The following is a 21,972-nucleotide window of genomic DNA, read 5'->3' as shown; positions in this document are numbered from 1 at the left end:
TTCCATGGACAGAGGAGCCTGACTGGTTACGGTCCATGGGGTTGCAAAGAGTCAGATAGGACTGAGCAACTAACACTTTAATTATATTGAGCAAGTCTTATGTCTTCCATAAATCAAGTGACTGAATATATGTCACTCTGTATTGGGACACTATTCTGTTATGTTGCTCTATTTTCTATTTCTGTGGCACTATGACACCATCTTAATTATTATAATTTCAATAGTATTTTACTATCTGATTGTGTAAATCTTCCAAGCTTATTTTTTAATATTTATTTTTATTTATTATTTGTTTGGCTGCACTGGGTCTTATTTGCAGCATGTGGGATATAAGTTTCCTGACCAGGGATTGAACCCAAGCCCCCTACATTGGGAGATCAGAGTCTTGGCCACTGGACCACCAGGGAAGTCTCCCTCCAAATTTATTCTTCAGAAATACCCTGTCTATTTTTTGGCTTTGTCAGTTTTCTCTCTCTCTCTCTCACACACACATATTCTGGATTTTCCTTGAAAATGCATTGACTATACAATCCATCCAGAGAAAACTTCCATTTCCAATAATATTGAGCTTTTCAATCAATTCATAAACATGGCTTTTCTCTTCATACATTTATTATCTTGTAGTTATCTACAGATAACTTGCATATCTTACATTAGATTTGTTCATAGGTATTTAATGTTGGAAATTATGATAAAAGTTATTACTTTAATTTTATTTCTCTTATAAAAATTGCTTTTGGAATATTGACCTTGTAAAAGGCACCTTGCTAAATTCATCTAGTCTAATATTTGTAGATATTTAGGGTTTTTTCCCAAATAAAATTGGGCCATCTAGAAATAATAGTTGATACATTTTCTTTTTTACATTAAAAAATTTTTAAATTGTTTTCAGCCATGCCATGCAGCATATGCAATCTTAGCTCTCTGATCAGGGATGGAGTCCATGTCCCCTGCAGTGAAAGCACAGAGTCCTAACCACTGGACCACCAGAGAAGTCCTTGATACATTTTCTGATCTTATTTAACTGGCTGGGTACCAGTCATATGTTGTATAGAGTTGACAATAGACTTCCATCTCTCAATCCTAAGAATAAAACTTTTAAGAACAATTTTTGTTGTAATTTTAAGAGTAATTTTTGTTGTAGTTATTTTGTAATTATTTTATCACAGTGAAAGTTTCCTTCTATTCCTAGCTTAGCAAGTGTCTTTCTTAGGATTGAGTACTGAGTTTTATTAAACATATTTATTAAACATATTCAATGTATCTGCTTATGTGGTAGTATATTCTTTCAGTTCTATTACTGTGGTAAATTATGTGGCTTTTTGAAATTTAACCCAAAATGCATGCAGAATATAGAATTCATCTACACATAATATACTTTCTTTACACATGACTTAGTTTCATTTGCAGATATTTAGTTGAGGATTTTTACATCTATACTCATGTGAATTACTAGACAGTAGTTGTTCTTACTTTAATGCACTTGTAAAGTTTCATGATCAGGAAGGTTCATTAATTAAAATAGGAATGTCTCCTCTTTCCCTATGCTCTGTGAGAATTTGTGTATTATTAGAGTTATTACTTTCTTAAGCTTCTCAAAATTTACCTATGAAGTTATCTGAGCCTGAAATGTATGCTTTCTCTTTCTTTTTTAATTATACTGGTGATATATATAATTAGATACAAACCTCCTGTTTCTATTGTATGACCTTTAAGCATCCAACACTATCAACATATGCAGCCTTTGTGCAACATTTGATTGTTACCTAAATAGTGAGATAAGAAAATAAGAAAGAAGAAAACTTATAAAATATTATTTATAAATCTCCTGATGTTGTTTTAAAGCAGATCTCCAGAAGCAAAAGTCGTCAAGAACTAAAAATCCTGACAGTTGAATCTATAAGAAACACTTCCAAGAATGGATTTAGGTTTCAGAGCATCATTTCAGCGTGAACCATCCAAGGATGACTCAAAGTCAGCAAGTACAGACTTTATCCCCAGTCGAGGACCCACTCTGCAAACAGCAGAGGATATCTCTAAGTTGCAGAACACTCAGCCCAGCTTATTGCAAAATGGCAATAACTCACGTGCAAGCCAGGAACTGCAAAGACTCTATAAGTCATTTCATTTATGGTTGCAGCCAGAAAAACACAGCAAGGATGAAATTATTTTTCAACTTGCCCTGGAACAATTTATGATCAATAAGCACTGCAGTGAAAAGTCTACTTTGAAAAAGAAATGGGAAGCAAGTGGTGGAGACCTGGAGAAATTCACGGAAGACCTGCATGATGACTGCATAAAGCTTCCTGACTTGGTAAGTAGAGCGTTCTGATCTCTGGGATGAGGGGCAGAAAGGAGTAAGGAATAAATAATACATTAAGTTGTCAATGCCTGTAAGAAGAGAAAGAAAGGTTACTGTAGACCAAGTTATTAGTCAGATCACTCTTCCTCACCCAGACAAATATTTACTATCCCAAGTAAGCAAGAATAAACATTTTGTGTGTTTATTCAATATGGCATATAGGAACCAACATATTAATTAGTGTAATTGATTTTCATTGGTGAAGTGCTAAGAGGCCCCCACTGAGAAAATGTCAATTGGGCAGAAACCTTAGGATGAGAAATGCCTTGACAAGAGCTGGTTCTTCCCTCAGAAAGCCTTGTTATTGTCCACTCAGTTGTGTCCGACTCTTTGAGACCCCATGGGCTGCAGCACGCCAGGCTTCCCTCCCTCCACTATCTCCTGGAGTTTGCTCAAATCCATATGCATTGAGTCAGTGATGCCAACCAACCATCTCATCCTCTGTTACCCCCTTTTCCTTTTGCCCTCAATCTTCTCCAGCATCAAGGTCTTTCCTAATGAGTTAGCTCTTCGCATCAAGTGGCCAAAGTACTGGAGTTTCAGCTTCAGCTTTAATCCTTCCAATGAATATTCAGGGTTGATTTCCTTTAGGATTGACTAGTTTGATCTCCTTGAAGTCCAAGGGACTCTCAGTATTCATCCTTATTCATTATGGAAGACCCACTAAAAAAGAAATTACCATGAAATTTGATATAAGCAGAAATAAGGGCAGGACAAAGAGGTGTGGGAACGCACAGTACAAAGATATTGGGAAAGCCTGACTGAGGTGGGTTTTCCAAAACCGGTTTTATCACATGGTAGATCCATGTGTGAATAATCATGCCTTTTTTTTTTTTTAATAGATCCATGTCCACATGCAGGGGCAGGAAGCCCTCTTTTCAGAAAATATGCCCTTAAAAGAAATCGTTTTTCATCTAACCAGTCAGTTGTCGACAGGAGGGGTGAACATGGGGACTCAGTCCTGGATTGTGCAAGATACATCTCTGGAAACAGGACAAAGTGAGTGGGCAGAGCCTACGTCCCAGAGGGGTGGCTTGTGTGGGCTCTTTCTTGGGTGCAACTTCACTGAGTCACTTTTTCGCCTCCTACAGGAAATGAAGATAAAGAAAATGATGGCAACATTTCTGTGAAAACTCATCAAGTAAATGACAGTATTACTAGTCCAAGCAATCAAATACCTTCCCTAATCATTGTCCAAGAAGAGAACCATCCAAGACTGGAAGAAGGAGGTGTTTCTCTGGAGAATCCACGAAGCTCCAGAAGAGGAGCCAGTCCATGCCCCTCCAGGCCCCAGGACAGATTCCTGAAAGGAGCCTCCTCTCAAGATGTCCTCATGGAAGTGGAACCAGACCAGGTCACCCCTGAGCCTGTTTCTACCCACCAGAGCTCTGAGGGGACTTCTGCATGTGGGGAACACCAGGAAAGATCCGACAGAGCCCCAGAAGTATACAGATGTGAGAGATGTCCCAAGACCTTCAGACATTCCTCTCGGTTCAGAGTTCACCAGAAAAGACACAATAATGAGAGGACATATATTTGTGGCGAGTGTGGCAAAGGCTTCTTCCAGGCATCAGACCTCCACGTGCATCAGAGGATTCATACAGGAGAGAAGCCCTTCGCGTGCAGCACATGTGAAATGGCTTTCACCCACAAAACCAACCTTCGAGCTCATGAGAGAACCCACACGGGAGAGAAGCCCTATGAGTGTTCCCTCTGCCAGAGACGCTTCCGCCAGTCCTCCACCTACCACCGCCATCTTAGGTTTCACCAGAAAACTACCCTCAAAAGTGCTCCACACTAAATTAAGCTTCCTTGGCTACGGCCCCAATGTAATGGACATAAATATGTATGTGAATATGTAGATTTCCATAGTATTTCTCTATTTAGAATATACTTTATAATTTCCTCATGTTATTCCCATTATCTCACACCACCCAAATGTAAGTTTAAAGAAGACAAGTAGTTTCTCAGTTTTTTTCACTAACTTATCCTGGGTGCTTTGAAATAGCTGACACATTTCAAACAACTAATAAATATCTATTTAGTACATGAATTTATCTTTAAGATTGGTGTTATTTTTAAAATTTAGCCCCACATGAGAAGACAATGAGTTCCCATGCCAGAACACGTGATCACCAGTTCATAGTGGTCCACTGAGATCAATCCTGGGTGTTCATTGGAAGGACTGATGCTAAAGCTGAAACTCCAATACTTTGGCCACCTCATGTGAAGAGTTGACTCACTGGAAAAAACTCTGATGCTGGGAGGGATTGGGGGCGGGAGGAGAAGGGGACAACAGAGAATGAGATGGCTGGATGGCATCACCGACTCGATGGACATGAGTTTGAGTGAACTCCGTGAGTTGGTGATGGACAGGGAGGCCTGGCGTGCTGTGATTCATGGGGTCGCAAAGAGTCGGACATGACTGAGCGACTGAACTGAACTGAACTGAGGCTTTGGCTGCCTGCTACCCTGTTCTCTGTCCACACCTTTTATCTTGTGGGCTTCAGCTTTTCAGCAACTGTGTATCTGGGGAGATCTGGGTCCCGCTGAGAACATCAGATCTTATTTTCCTCCCAGGCCTCGACCTTCCCCTGAAGCTCAATAAAATTGCTTTGTTACCAACCAAAGGAGGGTTCTTGGCCTCCTTTCTTAATCAACAGAAATTGACCAGAGGCCAGAAAAGAAATTCAGGCAAGGCTTTATTGAGGTCCATGCTGCAGCAGAGGGGAGCGAAAACAAATAATAGGTTCCCTTGTTTGCTTGCTCCCCAAGGTGGGGCTAAGCACCCTACTTTTGCTCCTGACCCTCTGCTTTTGCTCCAGGCTCTTCAAAAGTGGCAGTTGGGGACTTCTCTGATGGTTCAGTGGTGGAAAATGAGCCTGCCAATGCAGGAGACACAGGTTGGATTCCTGATATAGGAAGATCCCACATGCTGCAGGGCAACAAATTCCCTGTGCCACAACTATTCAGCCTGTGCTATAGAGCCTTGGAAGTGCAACTACTGAACTGGCGTGCTGAAACTACTGAAGCCTGAATGCTCTAGAGGCCATGCTCCACAGTGGGAGAGGCCAGCACAACTAGAAATCCGTGCACCACAGCTAGAGAGTGGCCCCCACTCACCGCAACTATGGAAAAAGTCCATCAGCACAGTCAAATTAGTAAAAAATAAGTAAAAAGTCCAAATGCAAAAGAATGAAATTGAACCCCCAACCTAATACCAGATACAAAAATTAACTTGAAATGGATCAAAGACCTAAATGTAAGAGTTTAACTCTAAAGCTCTTAAAAGAAAATAAGTAAATATTCATGACCTTGGATTAGGTCATGGTATTTTAGATAAGACACCAAAAGCAGAAACAACAATAGAAAAAATAAACTGGACTTCATAAAAAATTTTTTTTAAGTGGCGGTTGGTTTTTTTGGAGTGGACAGAATTCCCAGCCTATGCAAGCTTGAGTAACTTACCCCAGGTGACATGAAATGTGGTCCATAGCTCTGGACGTTTCTCTGCTCCAAACAGCCTCATCCCTTGAGTGGCTGGCACCTGTCAGGGAGAATCCCTTCCAGTTCCCGTGAGAAAAATGAAAACTCCCTGGAGCAGTTTCTGGGAACTTGGGAAGGGGCTGTCCCTAGCTGGGATCAACCTGCATGGGCACAGAGGTCCTATCTGGGGTGCCATAAATTGTTACCGAAATCACAAGTCCGTGTGCCTGACACAGAGTGAGGCCCATCAATACTAAACATTAGAGTCTGAAACAGAGAAAGGTTTCTTATAGATTCATACAGAGGTGGGTGGCTCGTGCCCTAAGAACCCCAAACTTACTAAAAGCTTTCAGCAAGTCCCTTTAAAAGCAAGAGGTGAGGGATGGGCATGGTTGGCCGTTGCGGACTTCTCAGTGTCAGATCCTTTGTTCTTGAGGTCCGGTCATGGCCATGTAATGATGTTCCTGTAAGTCTTTACCAGATGGATATTATTACCTATCCTGACAAGAAAGGGCAAAGTCCCAAGGCACAACTTTCACCCTCCAAGGTCCCAGTCCTAGCTAAGAGAAGGCAGATCTCAGTTGGCAGCTCCTTCAGGGCCAGGTTCCCATATCCTGCCCAGCTGTCATCCCTGAGGAAGCCAGGCATCCAACCCAACTGGCCCTCTGTCTCCTCAGGCTGCCCAAAGTGGAAGACCAGGTCTCACAGACTGTAACTCACACAGACAGCCACTGCTATTAGGTCACAGAGAAAGCGATGGGGGAGAGGTTCACCGCTGCCTCAATGGCTGGGCCACGGCTAGTGGAGGGCCTTAGTAAGGGCCCTGGAGCGCTCAGGATGTTCATCTCAGTCTGTTCCCTGGGCTCTCCAGCTCACCCACTGGCTCAAGATGGGTGAGCTGGAGGGCCTCCAGGAGAAGGTCTGAATCTGCTTCTTACCTCACTCTCCACTTAATGACCACCACATCATGGGCCTGTGACTGAATCATTTTCCCAATGGTCCCTCATTGACAGTTACCTGTGGGCAGGGCTGACCAATAGCTCACCAGGACAACTACCAGGTTGCTCATTGACAGTTGGTTGCTTGTGGGCGGGGCCCACTGAGTCACTGGCCAATGACTTAGCAAGACCTGTTGCCTAGTAACAGGGAGCAGAGTAATGAAGCACACCACCAGCTACCTGCAAAGGGCTGTACCCTTCCTGCTCTGTGAGGCTTACCCTACCTATGCAGGCAAGCAGTTATTTTTACTAAGTAGCTGCGCTTGATGGAGGCTGAAGTGATTTCTTTCTCAACATTCTGGTGATCTACAGACAAGATTCCCAGAAATCAGCCTTTGGCCTCATTTAAAAGGAGTTAAGTTGTTCCTCTGCTCCCAGAAGTTGGCAGCGCCACTTCCCATTGTCCCTGTTGTCGTTGCTGAGTGGTGTCTCTTTGCAACCCCAAGGACTGCAGCACGCCAGGTTTCCCTGTCCTTCACCATCTCCCAGAGTTTCTCAAACTCATGCCCATTGTCCCTAGTGGGGCCAACTTCACAGCGATATATCTGAAGGTCAACGATGATGAATAACAAATGTGCTTGGATCCTGTACTTCTCCTCCTCCCCTTAGGGATCCCGCTCAAGGCACACCTGGGATGGCAGTCACCGTGTTGAGCGACCCTCGTCATGTAATTCAGGGTTCTTCATGTCCTCACCCTACCTTACCCCCATGTGTGTCCTAAGAATAAGAGGCACCTAATCAGTTCACTTCTTCTGGCCACAAAGACGTTCTTGATCACCATCTTACAGTCTGTACTGGGAAAAGGCTTTACAAGTCTAGCCTACAAGTAAGGAAGCTTTTACAGCAAGTGCTCAGGTGTTCAGCTCTAGGCAGTACACCCTGGGAAAGACCTTATTTGTAGGGTAGTGAATAGGGTAAATCTGTTAGCCAAACTCCCATCTCAGTGACCACTTGGGAGTTCACACTGGAGAGAGGTTTCATGGCTGTGGAATGTGGCAAAACCTTTATGTAAATACAAAACTACAATAGAGCTTGAAAATCAGTAGATACTCATCGAACATTTAATTTTTTATTAAACATTTAATTCTTTATTAAAGAATCGAATGAACATGACCCCAGATTCCTATCCATTTTACGTTTTTACTGTTTTAAGGCTACTTTAAAAGTCTTAAAACTATACTTCAAAGTATTATTGTTTTAAAGAATGAAAAAATAATCAAATTTCTAAGACAAAATCCTGAGTGACCAAAGTTTCCACGTAGCCACTGTTCAGATAACTGTCTATTCGCAGACTCTTGTGTCCTGCTCAGTTTTCTTTGAGATCTTAACTTTTGTTTTTCAATCCTCTGCAAATATGTTGCCAGAGCTATCCAGCCACTATTTTTGAAAAACTGCATTAACAGCTTTCAGTGATTTTCATTTCACAACTTTTTCTGGAATCATCTCCACTCCCCACGCAGACGCACTCTTTGCAATAACAGTTCAGTTCAGTTCAGTTCCGTTCAATCGCTCAGTCATGTCCGACTCTCTGCGACCCCATGAATCACAGCACGCCAGGCCACCCTGTCCATCACCAACTCCCGGAGTTCACTCAAACTCATGTCCACAGAGTCGGTGATGCCATCCAGCCATCTCATTCTCTGTTGTCCCCTTCTCCTCCCGCCCCCAACCTTTCCCAGCATCAGAGTCTTTTCCAGTGAGTCAACTCGTCGCATGAGGTGGCCAAAGTATTGCAGTTTCAGCTTCAGCATCAGTCCTTCCAATGAACACCCAGGATTGATCTTCTTCAGAATGGACTGGTTGGATCTCCTTGCAGTACAAGGGACTCTCAAGAGTCTTCTCCAGCAAATAGCAGTAGAAATGATAATTGTGTTTACCCAAGGACTAAAAAGCAGATAAAACCAAGCAGGGTCTTGGAATGCAGGAATGGAAAAACCAGACCCTTATCATCCTTCCTTCCTGCATGTTGTAACTACTAATGGAACAGTATAACCTGTCTCCCCTCCCATCCCATAAAGAGAATGTATTTGCCCTACTCTTCCCTCACGTATACACGCCTCACCCAATCAGCAAATGACCTGCAAGACCCCCATCCCACTCCTTGTACCCTGGACATAAAAGTGGACTAAGAACCCCTGTTCAACGTCAGTTTTCCCTTGAGCTGGCCCGCTGTTCTAACTGAGTCTCCCATTCCAATAAATTTTATTTCACGCTCATTCTGTCTCATGTTTGGAAATTCTTTTCCAACCCGCACCCAGACCATGACAGTAATCACTTCTCATCAAAGAGATCAGATTTTGATGACCCCAATTTTTTTTTTTGGTTGTTCTTTCCTCACTTTTATTTATTTATGTTTGAATGGGTTTAAATCCTTGAGTATAGCATCACACAGATTCTATGTCCACTGGTGTTAGCAAGAAGGTTGCTTGGAATTTGGAACAAATCATGCCACTGTGTCTGTGAACACGAGATATTTTCCCTAGATTACTCTGGTTTTGTTCGGCTTTCCATCAGGTGTTGTGTTGTTGTTCTTTGCTCTGTACACATGAGTACATCTTTTGCCTAGATATTTAGAATTCATTTCGAGCACACATTTTTAAGAAGAGCTGTGCGCTCCCTCTGGTTCCGGAGACTGGGCTTATTTATATTCAGCAAAAGCGGCCTTGGATCACAGTCTTCCAGATATATGTGTCCTTTCAGAAGTCTTTTCCCCCGCAGGACTCCACAGGCTTCAAGACTGTTTAAAGAGAAAGGCTGATGTCCCAAACCTTTATTTCAGGGTTCCGGAATCTTCTTTGCACTCATGGCCCTCACCCTGCGAGTTTACCTGGAGATCCTGGTAAACTGTGCTCCGAGCTCAGGTATAGAACCGGGAGAACTACATTTCCCAGACGATTCTGCCCCGATTGCCTTCGGCTTTAAGCCAATCAGAACTCAGGAGAAGAGTACTTTCTGTGTGAGCATCGCGTTGGGGCGGGACTTCCGGCATTCTCCTGGTGGCGGTCGATCTGTCGGCTCCTGGGTGCTATCGCCCAGTCTCAGGTTCCGGAGCGGCGAATGCAGATCGAGACAGTCCGAGGGCAGATTCTTTCCGCCCCAGGCCCAGGAGAGAAACCGCTCTTCCCGCGTCCCCCCGTCTCTCCTGACGCTCCTGTCCCCGCTCCGCCCTCAGAGTCCGATGGCGGCTGCGGCGCTGAGGGACCCGTCTCAGGTAAACGCTGATCCTTAGGGCCCGCACCGCCCTTATCCTGCTGCTGCTGCTGCTAAGCCTCTTCAGTCGTGTCCGACTCTGTGCGACCCCATAGACGGCAGCCCACCAGGCTCCGCCGTCCCTGGGATTCTCCAGGCAAGAACACTGGAGTGGGTTGCCACTTACCAGACACTAAAGCCCCGAGTGTTCACGTGCCGGCAGCCCAGGCGCCGGGGTCCAGGACGGTGAGGTGGCTGTGGGTGGGATATTGTGACTGACTGATGGCTCCTAGGAGACGGTGACAGGTGGAGGGACCCCACCTGGCAGTGGGAAGTTTGGAGTTAAAATACTTTCATTTCTGGAACTGAGGAGTCCCTGCATGCCAGGCCCAGAGCTTAGGGATCATCTGTCTGCCCACCTGCCTGTTGCTGTGTGTGGACAAAGTAATCAAAGGGACCATGAGAAGAATGTGCACATCAGAGCCACCAGGCCTGTTATCTCCTCTGAGATGGGGAGATGGGGAGATGGGTGAGCAGGGTTTGATTGGTGGGTGGATGAACTTGGGGTCCTGTGAAAGAAGCTGATCATGGAACGAATTGTCCCCATCATGGCAGGCCTGTGCGACCTTTGAAGATGTGGCTATTTACTTCTCCCAGGAGGAGTGGAGGCTCCTTAATGAGACACAGAGGTTCCTGTATTGTGATGTGATGCTGGAGAACTTTGCACTTACAACGTCCCTGGGTAAGGCCTTCATATTCCTCCCAGTGTCCTCAACTGACCTCTGTCTTTTCCCATCTTTCCCTCTCTCCAGGAGACAACTCTGTCCATTCCACAGCTGGACCATGGTCTCTGCTACCTTCCCTCTTCCTGGCATATGTGCTGTGGGTACCAGTGCTGAGCTGTGTGCATGGCCCTAAGCACTGTGCTCCTGAAGCAGCCCCAACATCTGCTACCCCGAGGCATGAAGGGAAGGAAGTGTCTGGGAGTCAGTCTGGCAGTCAGCCTAATAGAGCTCGCATTTCCTGCCCTTTCCTTGGCTGGATGACTGCCCGTATCTATGACACCCCGTGGCCCAGATTCTTCTCTTTTCCTCTTTTTTTTTTTAACTAAAATATAACTGACATAGGACATATTAGTTTCAGGTGTATGACAGAAAGATTTGATGTTTGTATATACTGCAGAATGCTCACAACAGCAAGTCTGGTTAACCTCCATCACCATCCAGAGTTGCATTTTCCTTTTTCCCTTGTTATGAGAACTTTTAATTTTAAGACTTCCTTGTGACTGCCTATATCAGGAATTCCAGACCTTGTCATGGTCACTATCTATATGGAGGTTTTTCTTGAAAGACCCTGTTTTGAGATTTTGTTGTAATATTCTTTCCTCTCCTGTGGTCTCTTGTTTCTTGAGTTGCTCGGACCAGTGCTGACATTTCCTGTTTTTCCCTAAGGACATGTTTCATTCAGGTCTCATGTAGTTGCAGAAATGGGGGATGTGGGGGGAGCCCTGATTGCTTTACAGGATTAACAGAGCAAGATGGTCTCAAAGAAGGCCCGGCCCTAGTGAGTGTCATAGGAGGTGAGGGCATGAAAATGAGATTGTGTTTAAATCATACTAGGAACCTACTGTGTGTCCACCAGTGTTTTGTTGCAAATGACACTGGACACAGATCATCTCAACACTTTCTTTTGCATACTAGACACTTTCTTGATTTGTCATTTCAGTTTCTGACTGTCCCCACCTTTCTGATCTGCATGCATCACTTTCGTCTTCACTGCACCCTCTGTAGTTCTCCCACAGTGACTTACACTTAATAGACATTCTTCAGAGATATTGTGGATTCGTTTCCAGATCACTGCAATAAAGTGAATCACACATTTTTTTGTTTCCCAGTGCATATAGAAGTTATACCATCCTTTAGTATATTGTGTGTAATAAAATTATGTCTAAAAAACAATATACCTACCTTAATTAAAAAGTACTTTTTTGCCAAAAAATCCTAACCATTGTTTGAGCCTTCAGTGACTCATAGTTGTCACATTAAAGATCATTGATTCACAGAGCACCATAGCAACTATAATAATATTGAAATAGTTTGAAAGATTGTGAGAATTACCAGAATGTGACACAGAGACACAAAGTGAGCAAATGCTATAGGGAAATTGGCTCTCATAGACTTGCTGGACTTAGCATTGCTACAGACCTTCAACTGGTAAAAAATGTGGTATCTACAAAGGGCAATAGAGCAAAGTGCCGTGATAATGAGTTATGTCTGTAAAGTGAGGTGTGTGCATAGTCTTAAATAGTCCTTGAACCCAGCCTCTCAGTTCCAGTTGTATTTCCATGGGCCTGGACACTGCCATCCTTCTGCGTAGTGTGGACATGATCTCAGCTGACAAGATCTTGCTGAAGGTTGTTGGCAGAGGAGTGAGTCATTGATTCTGCCTCTCCTCCTCATGTGGCATTCATATTTATGCCCTTTGTTCTGGAAAGTCTCCCTTCTGTGATCTTTAGAGGCATGTCACTGCAGAGCAGCCCTCCCTTCAAATCAGTGCCTCATCCTGAAAACATTTACATGGCTTCATTCACTGGCTGGAATGTATGTGTGTGATGTGCCTTTTTGTGGGACTTCCATTTCCCACTAAAGCTCACATGCACATTATTAGTGTTTCTCCGCTTTCAGATTGTTGGTGTGAAACAGAGGGGGATGAGGTGATACCTTCTGAGCAGAGCCTTTCTGTAGGAGAGTCACAGGTCAGGACTTCTTAGTCAGGTCCATCGACCCAGAAGATTCATCTCTGTGAGAAATGTGTCCCAGTCTTGAAAGATATTTTGCAGCTGACTGAGCTCCAGGCAGCATATCCTTGGCCGACACCATACTTTGGTGGGTGGGCCAGAGGCTTCTGGTTGACCCAAACCTTCACCAGTGCAAGGAGCATGGCAGTGGAGAGAAAGCCTTTAAAATGGACATGAACGGGGCCTCGATTGTGACAAGCTGCATGTTCCGTGTCAGGGAAGCCCGTCCCTAGTGAGGAGAGTGGAAAGGACTTCCTAGCTACCTTGGGCCTTCCTCAGCACCAGGCCACTCTCAACATGAGAAGCCACCCAGCAGCACTGAGTGTGAGGAGGCCTTGAACAATGGAGAAAGTCATCAGAAGTGGATTTAATGCAAGAAAGTTTTTGGCAACACTCATACACTTCACCACCAGAGAGTTTGCACTGGAGAGGGTCTTGATGAGTGTGACAAATGCAGATACAGATTTGTTCAGCACCAGTAAATTCACATTGGAGAGAGGCCTAATGAGTGTAGTGAATGTGGAAAATTCTTTAGCCGTAAAACCCACCTCATTCGACACTGGAGAGTTCACACTGGAGCAAAGCCTTATGAGTGCAGTGACCGTGGGAGATCATTTGGCCAGAAATCCGATCTCATTCAACACCAAAGAGTTCACACTGGAGAAAGGCCTTATGAATGCAGTGAATGTGGGAAATCTTTTATCCAGAAATCCATCCTCATTAAACACCAGAGAGTTCACACTAATGAAAGGCCTTATAAATGCAGTGAATGTGGGAAGATGTTTAACCAAAGTTCTGGCCTCCTTCGACACAAAAAAGCTCACACCGGAGCAAGGCCTTATGAGTGTAGTGAATGTGGGAAATCATTTATCTGTAAAACCCATCTCATTTGACACTGGAGAGTTCACCCTGGAGTTAGATCTTATGAATGCCTTGAATGTGAAAAACCTTCCAGTGAGAAATCTCTCCTTGTTCAACACCAAAGAGTTCACACTGGAGAAAAACCTTATGAATGCAGTGGATGTGGGAAGTCCTTTAGTCAGAAATCTGTCCTCATTCAACACCAAAGGGTTCACACTGGAGAAAAGCCTTATGAATGTAGTGAGTGTGGAAAATCTTTTAGCCACAAAACCCATCTCATTCGACACCGAACAGTGCACACTGGAGCAAGGCCTTATAAGTGCAATGAATGTGGGAAATCTTTTACTCACTACTCTAGTCTCCTTCGACACAGGAGAGCTCATGTGCAGTGAATGTAGGAAACCCTTTAGCTGCAAATCTAATGTCAGGCAATACCAAAGAATTCACACTGGGAAAAGGCCTTATAGAAACATTGAATGTATGCTTTTTCCTTCCTTAGTATAGTTGTGGTGGAGGTAAGCGTCTGTGAGGAACCATGCACCTAAGTTAAATCTCATATTGAGATGTCCACAGACTGCAGATTGATTCACTGTAAATTTCACAGTTGTGTGGGAAGCACATGTAACCTGCCAGGTTCACTGCCAGCTTGTTTGCCAGAAACCATCTCACCTCTAGCATCTGGCATGTCCTGATGGTTGACATCAGTCAACACCCTGGTCTGTTCAGAGCAACTGGCCTCTGTACTCTCCCATGTGTTGGAGGAAATTATGAGTATCACCAGCCCTTAAGGAGTCTTCATTCCCTTTTTTCTGACAAGTTAGGGCCTGGACCTGACCCTGTGTTGGCTCAAAGACTGCTATCTGAGTCCTTGTAGAGAACTAGCTTTTATAGGGACACAGTTGGTCTCAGGTAGTGTTTGTGATGGAGTTTTCTGGCTTTCAAGTCACCGACCCAGAAATTGCCTACTGCATGTTACTCTGATTTGTATAATAATAAAGGCCTTATAGTTTAAGCACCTTAGTCTTGGACATGCTCTTTACTGTGTGGAATAGTTTGAAAGCACAATACGACTGTCAACCTGAGGGGTAAATTACTTTTGTAATTGGAGATCCAAACTTCAGGTGCCTGAGATGGCCAAATATGGCACTTTTGTTTTGTAGAAGTTTGCATTGCTGCCAAGGCCTCCTAGGAAAGACTACTTTGTATTATAATTTTTTGCCTGGATACCGGAGGTCTGTGGATTCTATTACTGGAGACAACATGAATTTGCTTTTCCTTGCTTAAAGGGATAATGCACAATGTCGAACTCTGCTGAGGGGAATCTTAACCCCAGTTCTCCTCCAAAGGAGCCATGTACCCTGACACCCAGAATTCATAGGCTAGTGTCCATGGTTGTAAGACTGCAGGGGCAGGGGAGACCACAGTTGGTATGGAAGCATTGGTTACTGGAGAGGGGAGGAGACTGCAGCAAGCTGTGTGGAAGAAGGTACCTATTCTAAAGATACAGCCACAAATGTTCTACTGAGTGCCTACAGGATGAATATGTCCAGAAATCTCAGGACCTCCAGGTATGTTTATGTTGCGAAGTCAATGGCAGACAAAATAAATGGGTTGGGGGGATTCTTCTAGCCTTTCTGAGCTGTTCACCTCGAGGCCATTGCTATACAGGCAACACAAGCAGTGTGGAGAGATACTGTGTCCATATATGTGGTTTTATGATCCAGTCAGCCGTCCTCTTGACTCAGTGGGAGATGGCCTTCATTGTTTGCCAATATTTCCTGCCACTGAGAAGAGATGGCACCTCAAGTCTTGAGAATCAAGATAGTGGAGTCATTTTCTGAAGAATCGGGCATTTAGATTTTTATTTGGATTTTTATTATGGAACCAGTTTTTAAACCTCTGTGAAGGTATAGAATAACTTGTACATATTCGAAGTGTACAGTTTGAGAAGTTAAACCATTATTATGATAATGAGTGTTCCTGTCACCTGCATATTTTCCTCATGCTGTTTTATAGTCTCCTGACTTGCCCTGGCTGTACAGACAACCATTTATGTACATTCCTTTACAATAGATTGTAGTTTTAGAATTTTATGATTGATCATGAAATGTTTACATCTTTTTCTGATTTCATTGATGCTATATAGTTACTTTGTGATTCATTAATTGTTCATTTAGTGAATTAATTGTTCATTAATTCATTAAATGTTCCTTACAGGAACATTCTTATTTCTCAGTACTTTTCTCTTCCATGTATAATTGACTGTTCATCCATTCATCTATTTATGGATATTTGAGTTATTTCTGGTGTTTTCTTGTTGTACAGTCACTCAATCATGTCCAAATCTTTGCGACCCCATGGACTGCAAAGCCAGGCTTCCCTGTCCTTCACCATCTCCTGGAGCTTGCTCAAACTTATGTCCATCAAGTCAGTGATGGCATCCAACCATCTCATCCTCTGTCGTCCCCTTCTCCTTCTGCCTTCTATCTTTCCCAGCATCAGGGTCTTTTCCAATGAGTAGGCTTTTCACATCAGGTGGCCAAAGTATTGGCACTTCAGCTTCAGCAACAGTCCTTGTAATGAATAGTCAGGGTTGATTTCCTTTAGGATTGATTGCTTTGATTTTGCAGTCCAAGGGACTCTCAAGAGACTTCTCCAATACCACACTTCAAAAGCATCCATTCTTTGGCTCTCAGCCTTCTTTGTGATCCAATTCACATCCATACATGACTATTGGAAAAACCATACCTTTGACTATTTGGACCTTTGTTGGCAAAATAATGTCTTTGCTTTTTAATATGCCGTCTAGGTTTGTCATAGCTTTTCTTCCAGGGAGCAAGCGTCTTTTAATTTTATGGCTGCAGTCCCTGCCCGCAGTGATTTTGGAGCCCAAGAAAGTAAAGTCTTTCACTTTTTCCATTGTTTCCCCATCTATTTGCCATGAAGTAATGGGGGCTTCCCTGGTGGCTCAGAGGTTAAAGCATCTGCCTCCAATGCGGGAGACCCGGGTTCGATCCCTGGGTCGGGAAGATCCCTTGGAGAAGGAAACGGTAACCCACTCCAGTATTCTTGCCTGGAGAATCCCATGGACGGAGAAGCCTGGTAGGCTACAGTCCACGGGGTCACAAAGAATTGGACACGACTGAGTGACGGAACGGAATGGGACTGGATGCCATGATCTTAGTTTTTTGAATGTTGACTTTTAAGCCAGCTTTTTCACTCTCCTCTTTCACTTTCATCAAGAGGCTCTTTAGTTCCTCTTTAGTCCAAGGCACCTGCTCATGTGCCTGCAGCCTAGGAAGTGGGGTCCAGGATAGTGAGGTGGTCGTGTGTGGACTAACAGACTGTCTATGAGGCGTAGGACGGACTGATGGGCTGTGTCTGACAGACCGTGTGATGGTGAGTGGGAAAGGGACCCACAGGTGCAGAGGCTTGGAGGTTGGACTGTGGCGTTAGAATTCAAAAAAAACTGGGATCTGTCTTGTATCTGCCTAGAGCAGAGAGTGTGAGGTGGAGTCTTGCCTAGACTGTCAAGCTGAGAGTTTTGTGGGCTCAGACAGTAAAGAATCCACCTGCAATGTGGGAGACCTGGGTTCAATCGCTGGGTGAGAAAGATTCATCAGAGAAGGGAATGGTAACCCTCTCTAGTATTCTTGCCTGGAGAATTCCACGGATGGGGGAGCCTGGCAGACTACAGTCTGTGGGGTCACAAAGAGTCATACAGGACTGAGCAGTTAATTTCACTTTCACTTCTGAGAACCCATTAAGCCATGGAGAGTTGTGAAGAGAAGAAAGACAGTCTGACTTAGGATTTTGAAAGTTTTCCAAGAGCTACTCAGAGAACAGACTGAAATGCGAGTGATGTGGGCAGTGAGGTGCAGGGAGGGTGAGTCCTTGTCCAGCATAGCTGCAAAGAGGCAGCTCTGCTGACTGAAGCCGAGAGTTTAGTCTTTTAACCCAAGGTTATCTGGTCTCCAGGGCTGGGGAGAGGTGCGGTGAGGTTTGAACCCCTTGGAATGCATGTCTATGGCTTGCTTCTACTCACAGATCCCCATGGCTGAAGAATCACTTAATGGAACCTACACAGGGAAGTGGAGGGTGTCCCAGGCCCTCATTGGTTTGGATCTCATTCATAGAACCTGAGATTGTGGTGTCCTAGGTCTCTTCACCTGCCATTTTCCCAGCCCTGGGTCTGGGGACCTGGGAGAAATCATCTAGACTAATTCTGAGTCCAGGCCAAAGGATTTTCTGGAGGAATTGATCTTTCTGTCACCAATGGGAAAAGGTGTAGATGATCATCTCGGGAACACCTACCAGCATGTGCAAGTGCTTGGTTGGGTGGCCACAGCTGGGAACAGGGCACAGATCTTTCTTTTAGGAACAGAGAGCAGGGGGAGAGGAATCAGTCTTGTAATGTGGTTGCCTGTGAAGTTGGGCATCTGCTGTGGAAGTAACGCAGATTTGGAACAGAGGAGGGAGATAACCTTACTTCCAGGCTTCATCTGGTTATGGAGTGGAAAATAGACTTTGGGAGGAGGAAGGCTAACCAGGAAGGAGGCTACTGCAGAAGTCCTGATGCATGGCCACGCACCAGAGTAGTGGCTGTGGAGTGGAAGAAGTGGTTGGATTCTGGATTCATTATTTAAGATGGGCTGCCCAGATTTTCTGATTTTGAGGGTGTGAGAGAGAAAGCTAAGAGTCAGGGTTGATGGTAAAGCTTTGGTCTTGAGACGGAAAGCCTGGAAGCTTCACTAACTTTGAGATGAGGTGTTCAGTAGTAGAGTGATTTTCCTTGGAGACATCAAGAGTTTTTGTTTTTGGCTGGGTTTCCATTCTGAGATTTTTTTTCAGAGAACAAATGAGTGGTGGCATCAGGTGGGCAGCTGGACAGAGAAGTCTGGAAATCTGGGGTGTGGTTTAGCATGTATGTGTGAACTCAATTGCTTCTGACTCTTTGCAACCCCATGAACTATAGCCCTCCAGGCTTCTCTGTCCATGGAATTTTCCAGGCAGATGTACTGGGGCAGTTGCTATTTTCAACTCCAGGGTCTCTTCAACGAGGGATTGAACCTGTGTCTCATGCTTGGCAAGTGGATTCTTTACCACTGAGCCACCTGGTAAGCCTGATAGAGAGTTATAGGTATCTAAAATTCACATGTGATGCAGTATGACTAATGTTAAAGCAATAATTAGGGACAGGTAAGAGGTTTTCCTCCAATACTTTGGCCACCTCATGCGACGAGTTGACTCACTGGAAAAGAGTCTGATGCTAGGAGGGATTGGGGGTGGGAGGAGACGGGGACAACGGAGAATGAGATGGCTGGATGGTGTCACCGACTCGATGGACGTGAGTTTGAGTGAACTCCGGGAGTTGGTGATGGACAGGGAGGCCTGGCATGCTGTGATTCATGGGGTCGGAAAGAGTCAGACACGACTGAGCGACTGAACTGAACTGAACTGAACAGGTTTTCAAATGGTGTTGGGATCCATGAGAGGTCATGGGTAGAACTGGATACTGTTTGGTTTTGCCCTGTTCTTTGGGGTGAGTCCAAGGAGATGACTATGGTGTGGGACAAGGAGTTGGCAGTGGCTGCAGGGACGCAGCTGTGGGGTCTGGAGATGTGAGAGAGGTACATGTGGAGGCAGGAAGCATGAATTGATGGTTCTTGGGCCCTGGTATAGGATATATAAGGGTAATAGGTGACTCCACATTTTATTGTGAGGTGTGATATGGAAGATCCCATGGGAATTGCCTGGCAGAAAGGGGTGTTTAGTTGCTCAGTCATGTCTGACTCTTTGCAACCCCATGGTCTGTAGACTACCAGGCTCCCCTGTCCATGGGATCTTCCAGGCAAGAATATTGGAGAGGGTTACCATTTCCCTCTCTAGGGGATCTTCCCGACCCAGGGATCAAACCTGGGATTGTAGGGGGATTCTTTGCTGGCTGAGCCACCAGGGCAGCCCTGGCAGGAAGGGTCTGAGTTCTGCAATTCTGTCCCTGAGCATCTCTCCGATGGCATCTCTTTGCCTCCCTGTGTGTAGTTGTTGAGGGCTGGGCATAGTGATGAGTGGAACCATGAGTGGAGAGCAGTACCGGTGGCCTCAGGTTCTGGTATCTCATCTGAAGTGGAGAGCCCAGGAGAAACCTGGGTGTGGGTTAGATGTGTGCAAGATGGATTGTGGATCCTCAGGAGAGAGGACTGGTGGTTTCATCTGTCCCCATCATGACAGGGCAATGTGACTCTGGAGGATGTGGCTGTGTATTTTCCTGGGAGGAATGGAGCCTCCTTAATGAGGCTCAGAGGCGCCAGTACCATGATGTGATGATGCAGGTCTTTGCACTTATATCCTCACTGGGTAAGGCCTGCACAATCACCCCTTGTGACCTGGGCTAGACTTTGCCTTCTGCTTTTCCTTAGGGGCTGCTCTGTCCTTCCTGCATTCAAACCATGGGGATTATTTTTTCCTTAGCTCCTTGGGTAGATACTGTTGTTGCCAGGACTGAGTTGTTTGCTCTACCCTTTTCTCTCCTTGGAGTGTCAGTACCTGCTGCCCTGAAGCCTAGTAGGAAGCTGAATGGATCCCATCTTGCTTGTCCTTTCCGTGGTTGGATCACTTTGCAGACCTGTGGATTGCTTGGTTTGGCTGCCTACTTCTCACAGTTCTTTCATACCTGCCTGTGCTGAGAATTGCCATCACTGAGGTGGGCACTACTTAGGTGCACAATGAGCTATTTTACTGATACACTCATCTGAGGTTCTTTTGTAACATTTAGTTTTCTTTTCTGTGATCGGTCATGTGATAAGTTTATCTGGGCTGGTACTGGCCATTTACCTGTCTTGCCTTTCCCTTGGGACTTTAGTTTTCTAGGTTCCATGTAGTTGCTCAGCATAGGTTGTGAGGGAGACCTGGCTGTCTCACAGAATGGATATCAGTCCTACCATGGCAAGATGGAATACAGAGGCCTGAGCTAGGTGGGGTGAGAACATGACATCAGAGTTCACATCTTACCGGGAACCTATATAGACTAGTGTTTTGCAGCCATTGCTGGGTACCACACCTTGTTTACATCGTTTTCCTCATCCTTTATACTTGGTCAACTTGTCATTTTAACTCTGACTTTTAGTTCCTGGCTTCACCCAACTTTTCTGCCTCCACCTGTTACCCCTTCCTCTTTACTGCTGCCTCTGTAGATAGACAGACATCTATCTTCTCTGAGGATGCTGTGGTGACTGATACACTCTATGAGGATCTGTCTGGTGGCAAAGGTGAGATGACTTCCACCATAAAACCTGGCAGTGACTTAATTATGGCAAGGGTCCTGAGCAAGTAAAATATGAAACACAGCTCCTGAAGATTGCTCACATACCTGGAACCCATGGCAGATGGCTCCTCATAGAGGCTCTCTAGTGCTATCACACTGAGCAGAGAGCACATTCCCTGAAGGTCAAAGGCCATTAACTCATGTAGATTTTGTCATGCAGAAAGCTTTTTTTTTCCCACATAAGCAGAATTCCCAAAACTTAAGGTCTGAGTTGAGATTTTGGTGTTCAATCAGAGCATATTGTTAACTGAAGGCTTTCTCATGTTGGCTGTACTCTTGAGGCCTTCATCTAGTGTGCTGAATGAGGTGGTAGTTTTGGCTAAATGATTTTCCACATTCAACTGCATTCATAAGGTTTTTCTCCAGTGTGAATTCTCCAATGTAGAGTGAGTCTGAATCTTTCTCTAAAGGATTTCCCACATTCCCTGCGCTCATAAGGCCTTGCTTCTGTGTGAACTCTTTGGTGTTGAATGAGGCTGGAGTTTTGGTTAAAAGATTTCTCACATTTGGAGAAGTGGAAGAAAGTCACATAATTTTTTGGTCTACAAGCTAAAATAAAAGTTATTTTTATACTGTAGCCTATTGTGTGCAATAGCAGTATAATCCGGAAAAAAAAAAAAAGAGGACTATTTTATTTAAAGTATTGGTGTCAGTTCAGTTCAGTCGCTCAGTCGTGTCCGATTCTTGGCGACCCCATGAATCATAGCATGCCAGGCCTCTCTGTCCATCACCAAATCCCGGAGTTCACTCAAACTCATGTCCATCGAGTCGGTGATACCATCCAGCCATCTCATTCTCTGTCGTCCCCGTCTCCTCCCACCCCCAATCCTTCCTAGCATCAGGCTCTTTTCCAGTGAGTCAGCTCTTCGCATGAGGTGACCAAAGTATTGGAGTTTCAGCTTAAGCATCAGTCCTTCCAATGAACACCGAGGATTGATCTCCTTTAGAATGGACT

At 44.7% G+C, this 21,972-nt stretch overlaps 1 protein-coding gene and 1 pseudogene across 2 annotated transcripts; both read left to right on the top strand.

Moving 5' to 3' along the window:
- Nucleotides 1-1,918: 1,918 nt before the first annotated feature.
- On the top strand, nucleotides 1,919-4,163 carry LOC129546288 (zinc finger and SCAN domain-containing protein 4-like). Its single transcript, XM_055411155.2, has 3 exons — nucleotides 1,919-2,314; nucleotides 3,205-3,361; nucleotides 3,454-4,163. Exons 1-3 carry the CDS (start codon nucleotides 1,919-1,921, stop codon nucleotides 4,161-4,163), a joined length of 1,263 nt encoding a protein of 420 aa, XP_055267130.2.
- A 5,681-nt stretch (nucleotides 4,164-9,844) lies between these two features.
- On the top strand, nucleotides 9,845-15,671 carry LOC129546286 (uncharacterized; annotated as a pseudogene). Its single transcript, XR_016035868.1, has 3 exons — nucleotides 9,845-10,057; nucleotides 10,651-10,777; nucleotides 12,720-15,671. The product of XR_016035868.1 is annotated as an uncharacterized LOC129546286 (transcript).
- The last annotated feature ends 6,301 nt before the right edge of the window (nucleotides 15,672-21,972 follow it).

The sequence above is a fragment of the Moschus berezovskii genome, chromosome 22 (assembly GCF_049115385.1).
Source record: "Moschus berezovskii isolate FMDL1 chromosome 22, NW_MosBer_1.0, whole genome shotgun sequence".
In the NCBI taxonomy this organism is placed as follows: Eukaryota; Metazoa; Chordata; class Mammalia; order Artiodactyla; family Moschidae; genus Moschus; species Moschus berezovskii.
The sequence above is the reverse complement of the archived record's forward strand: the minus strand, read 5'-3'. Positions and strand labels throughout refer to the sequence as shown.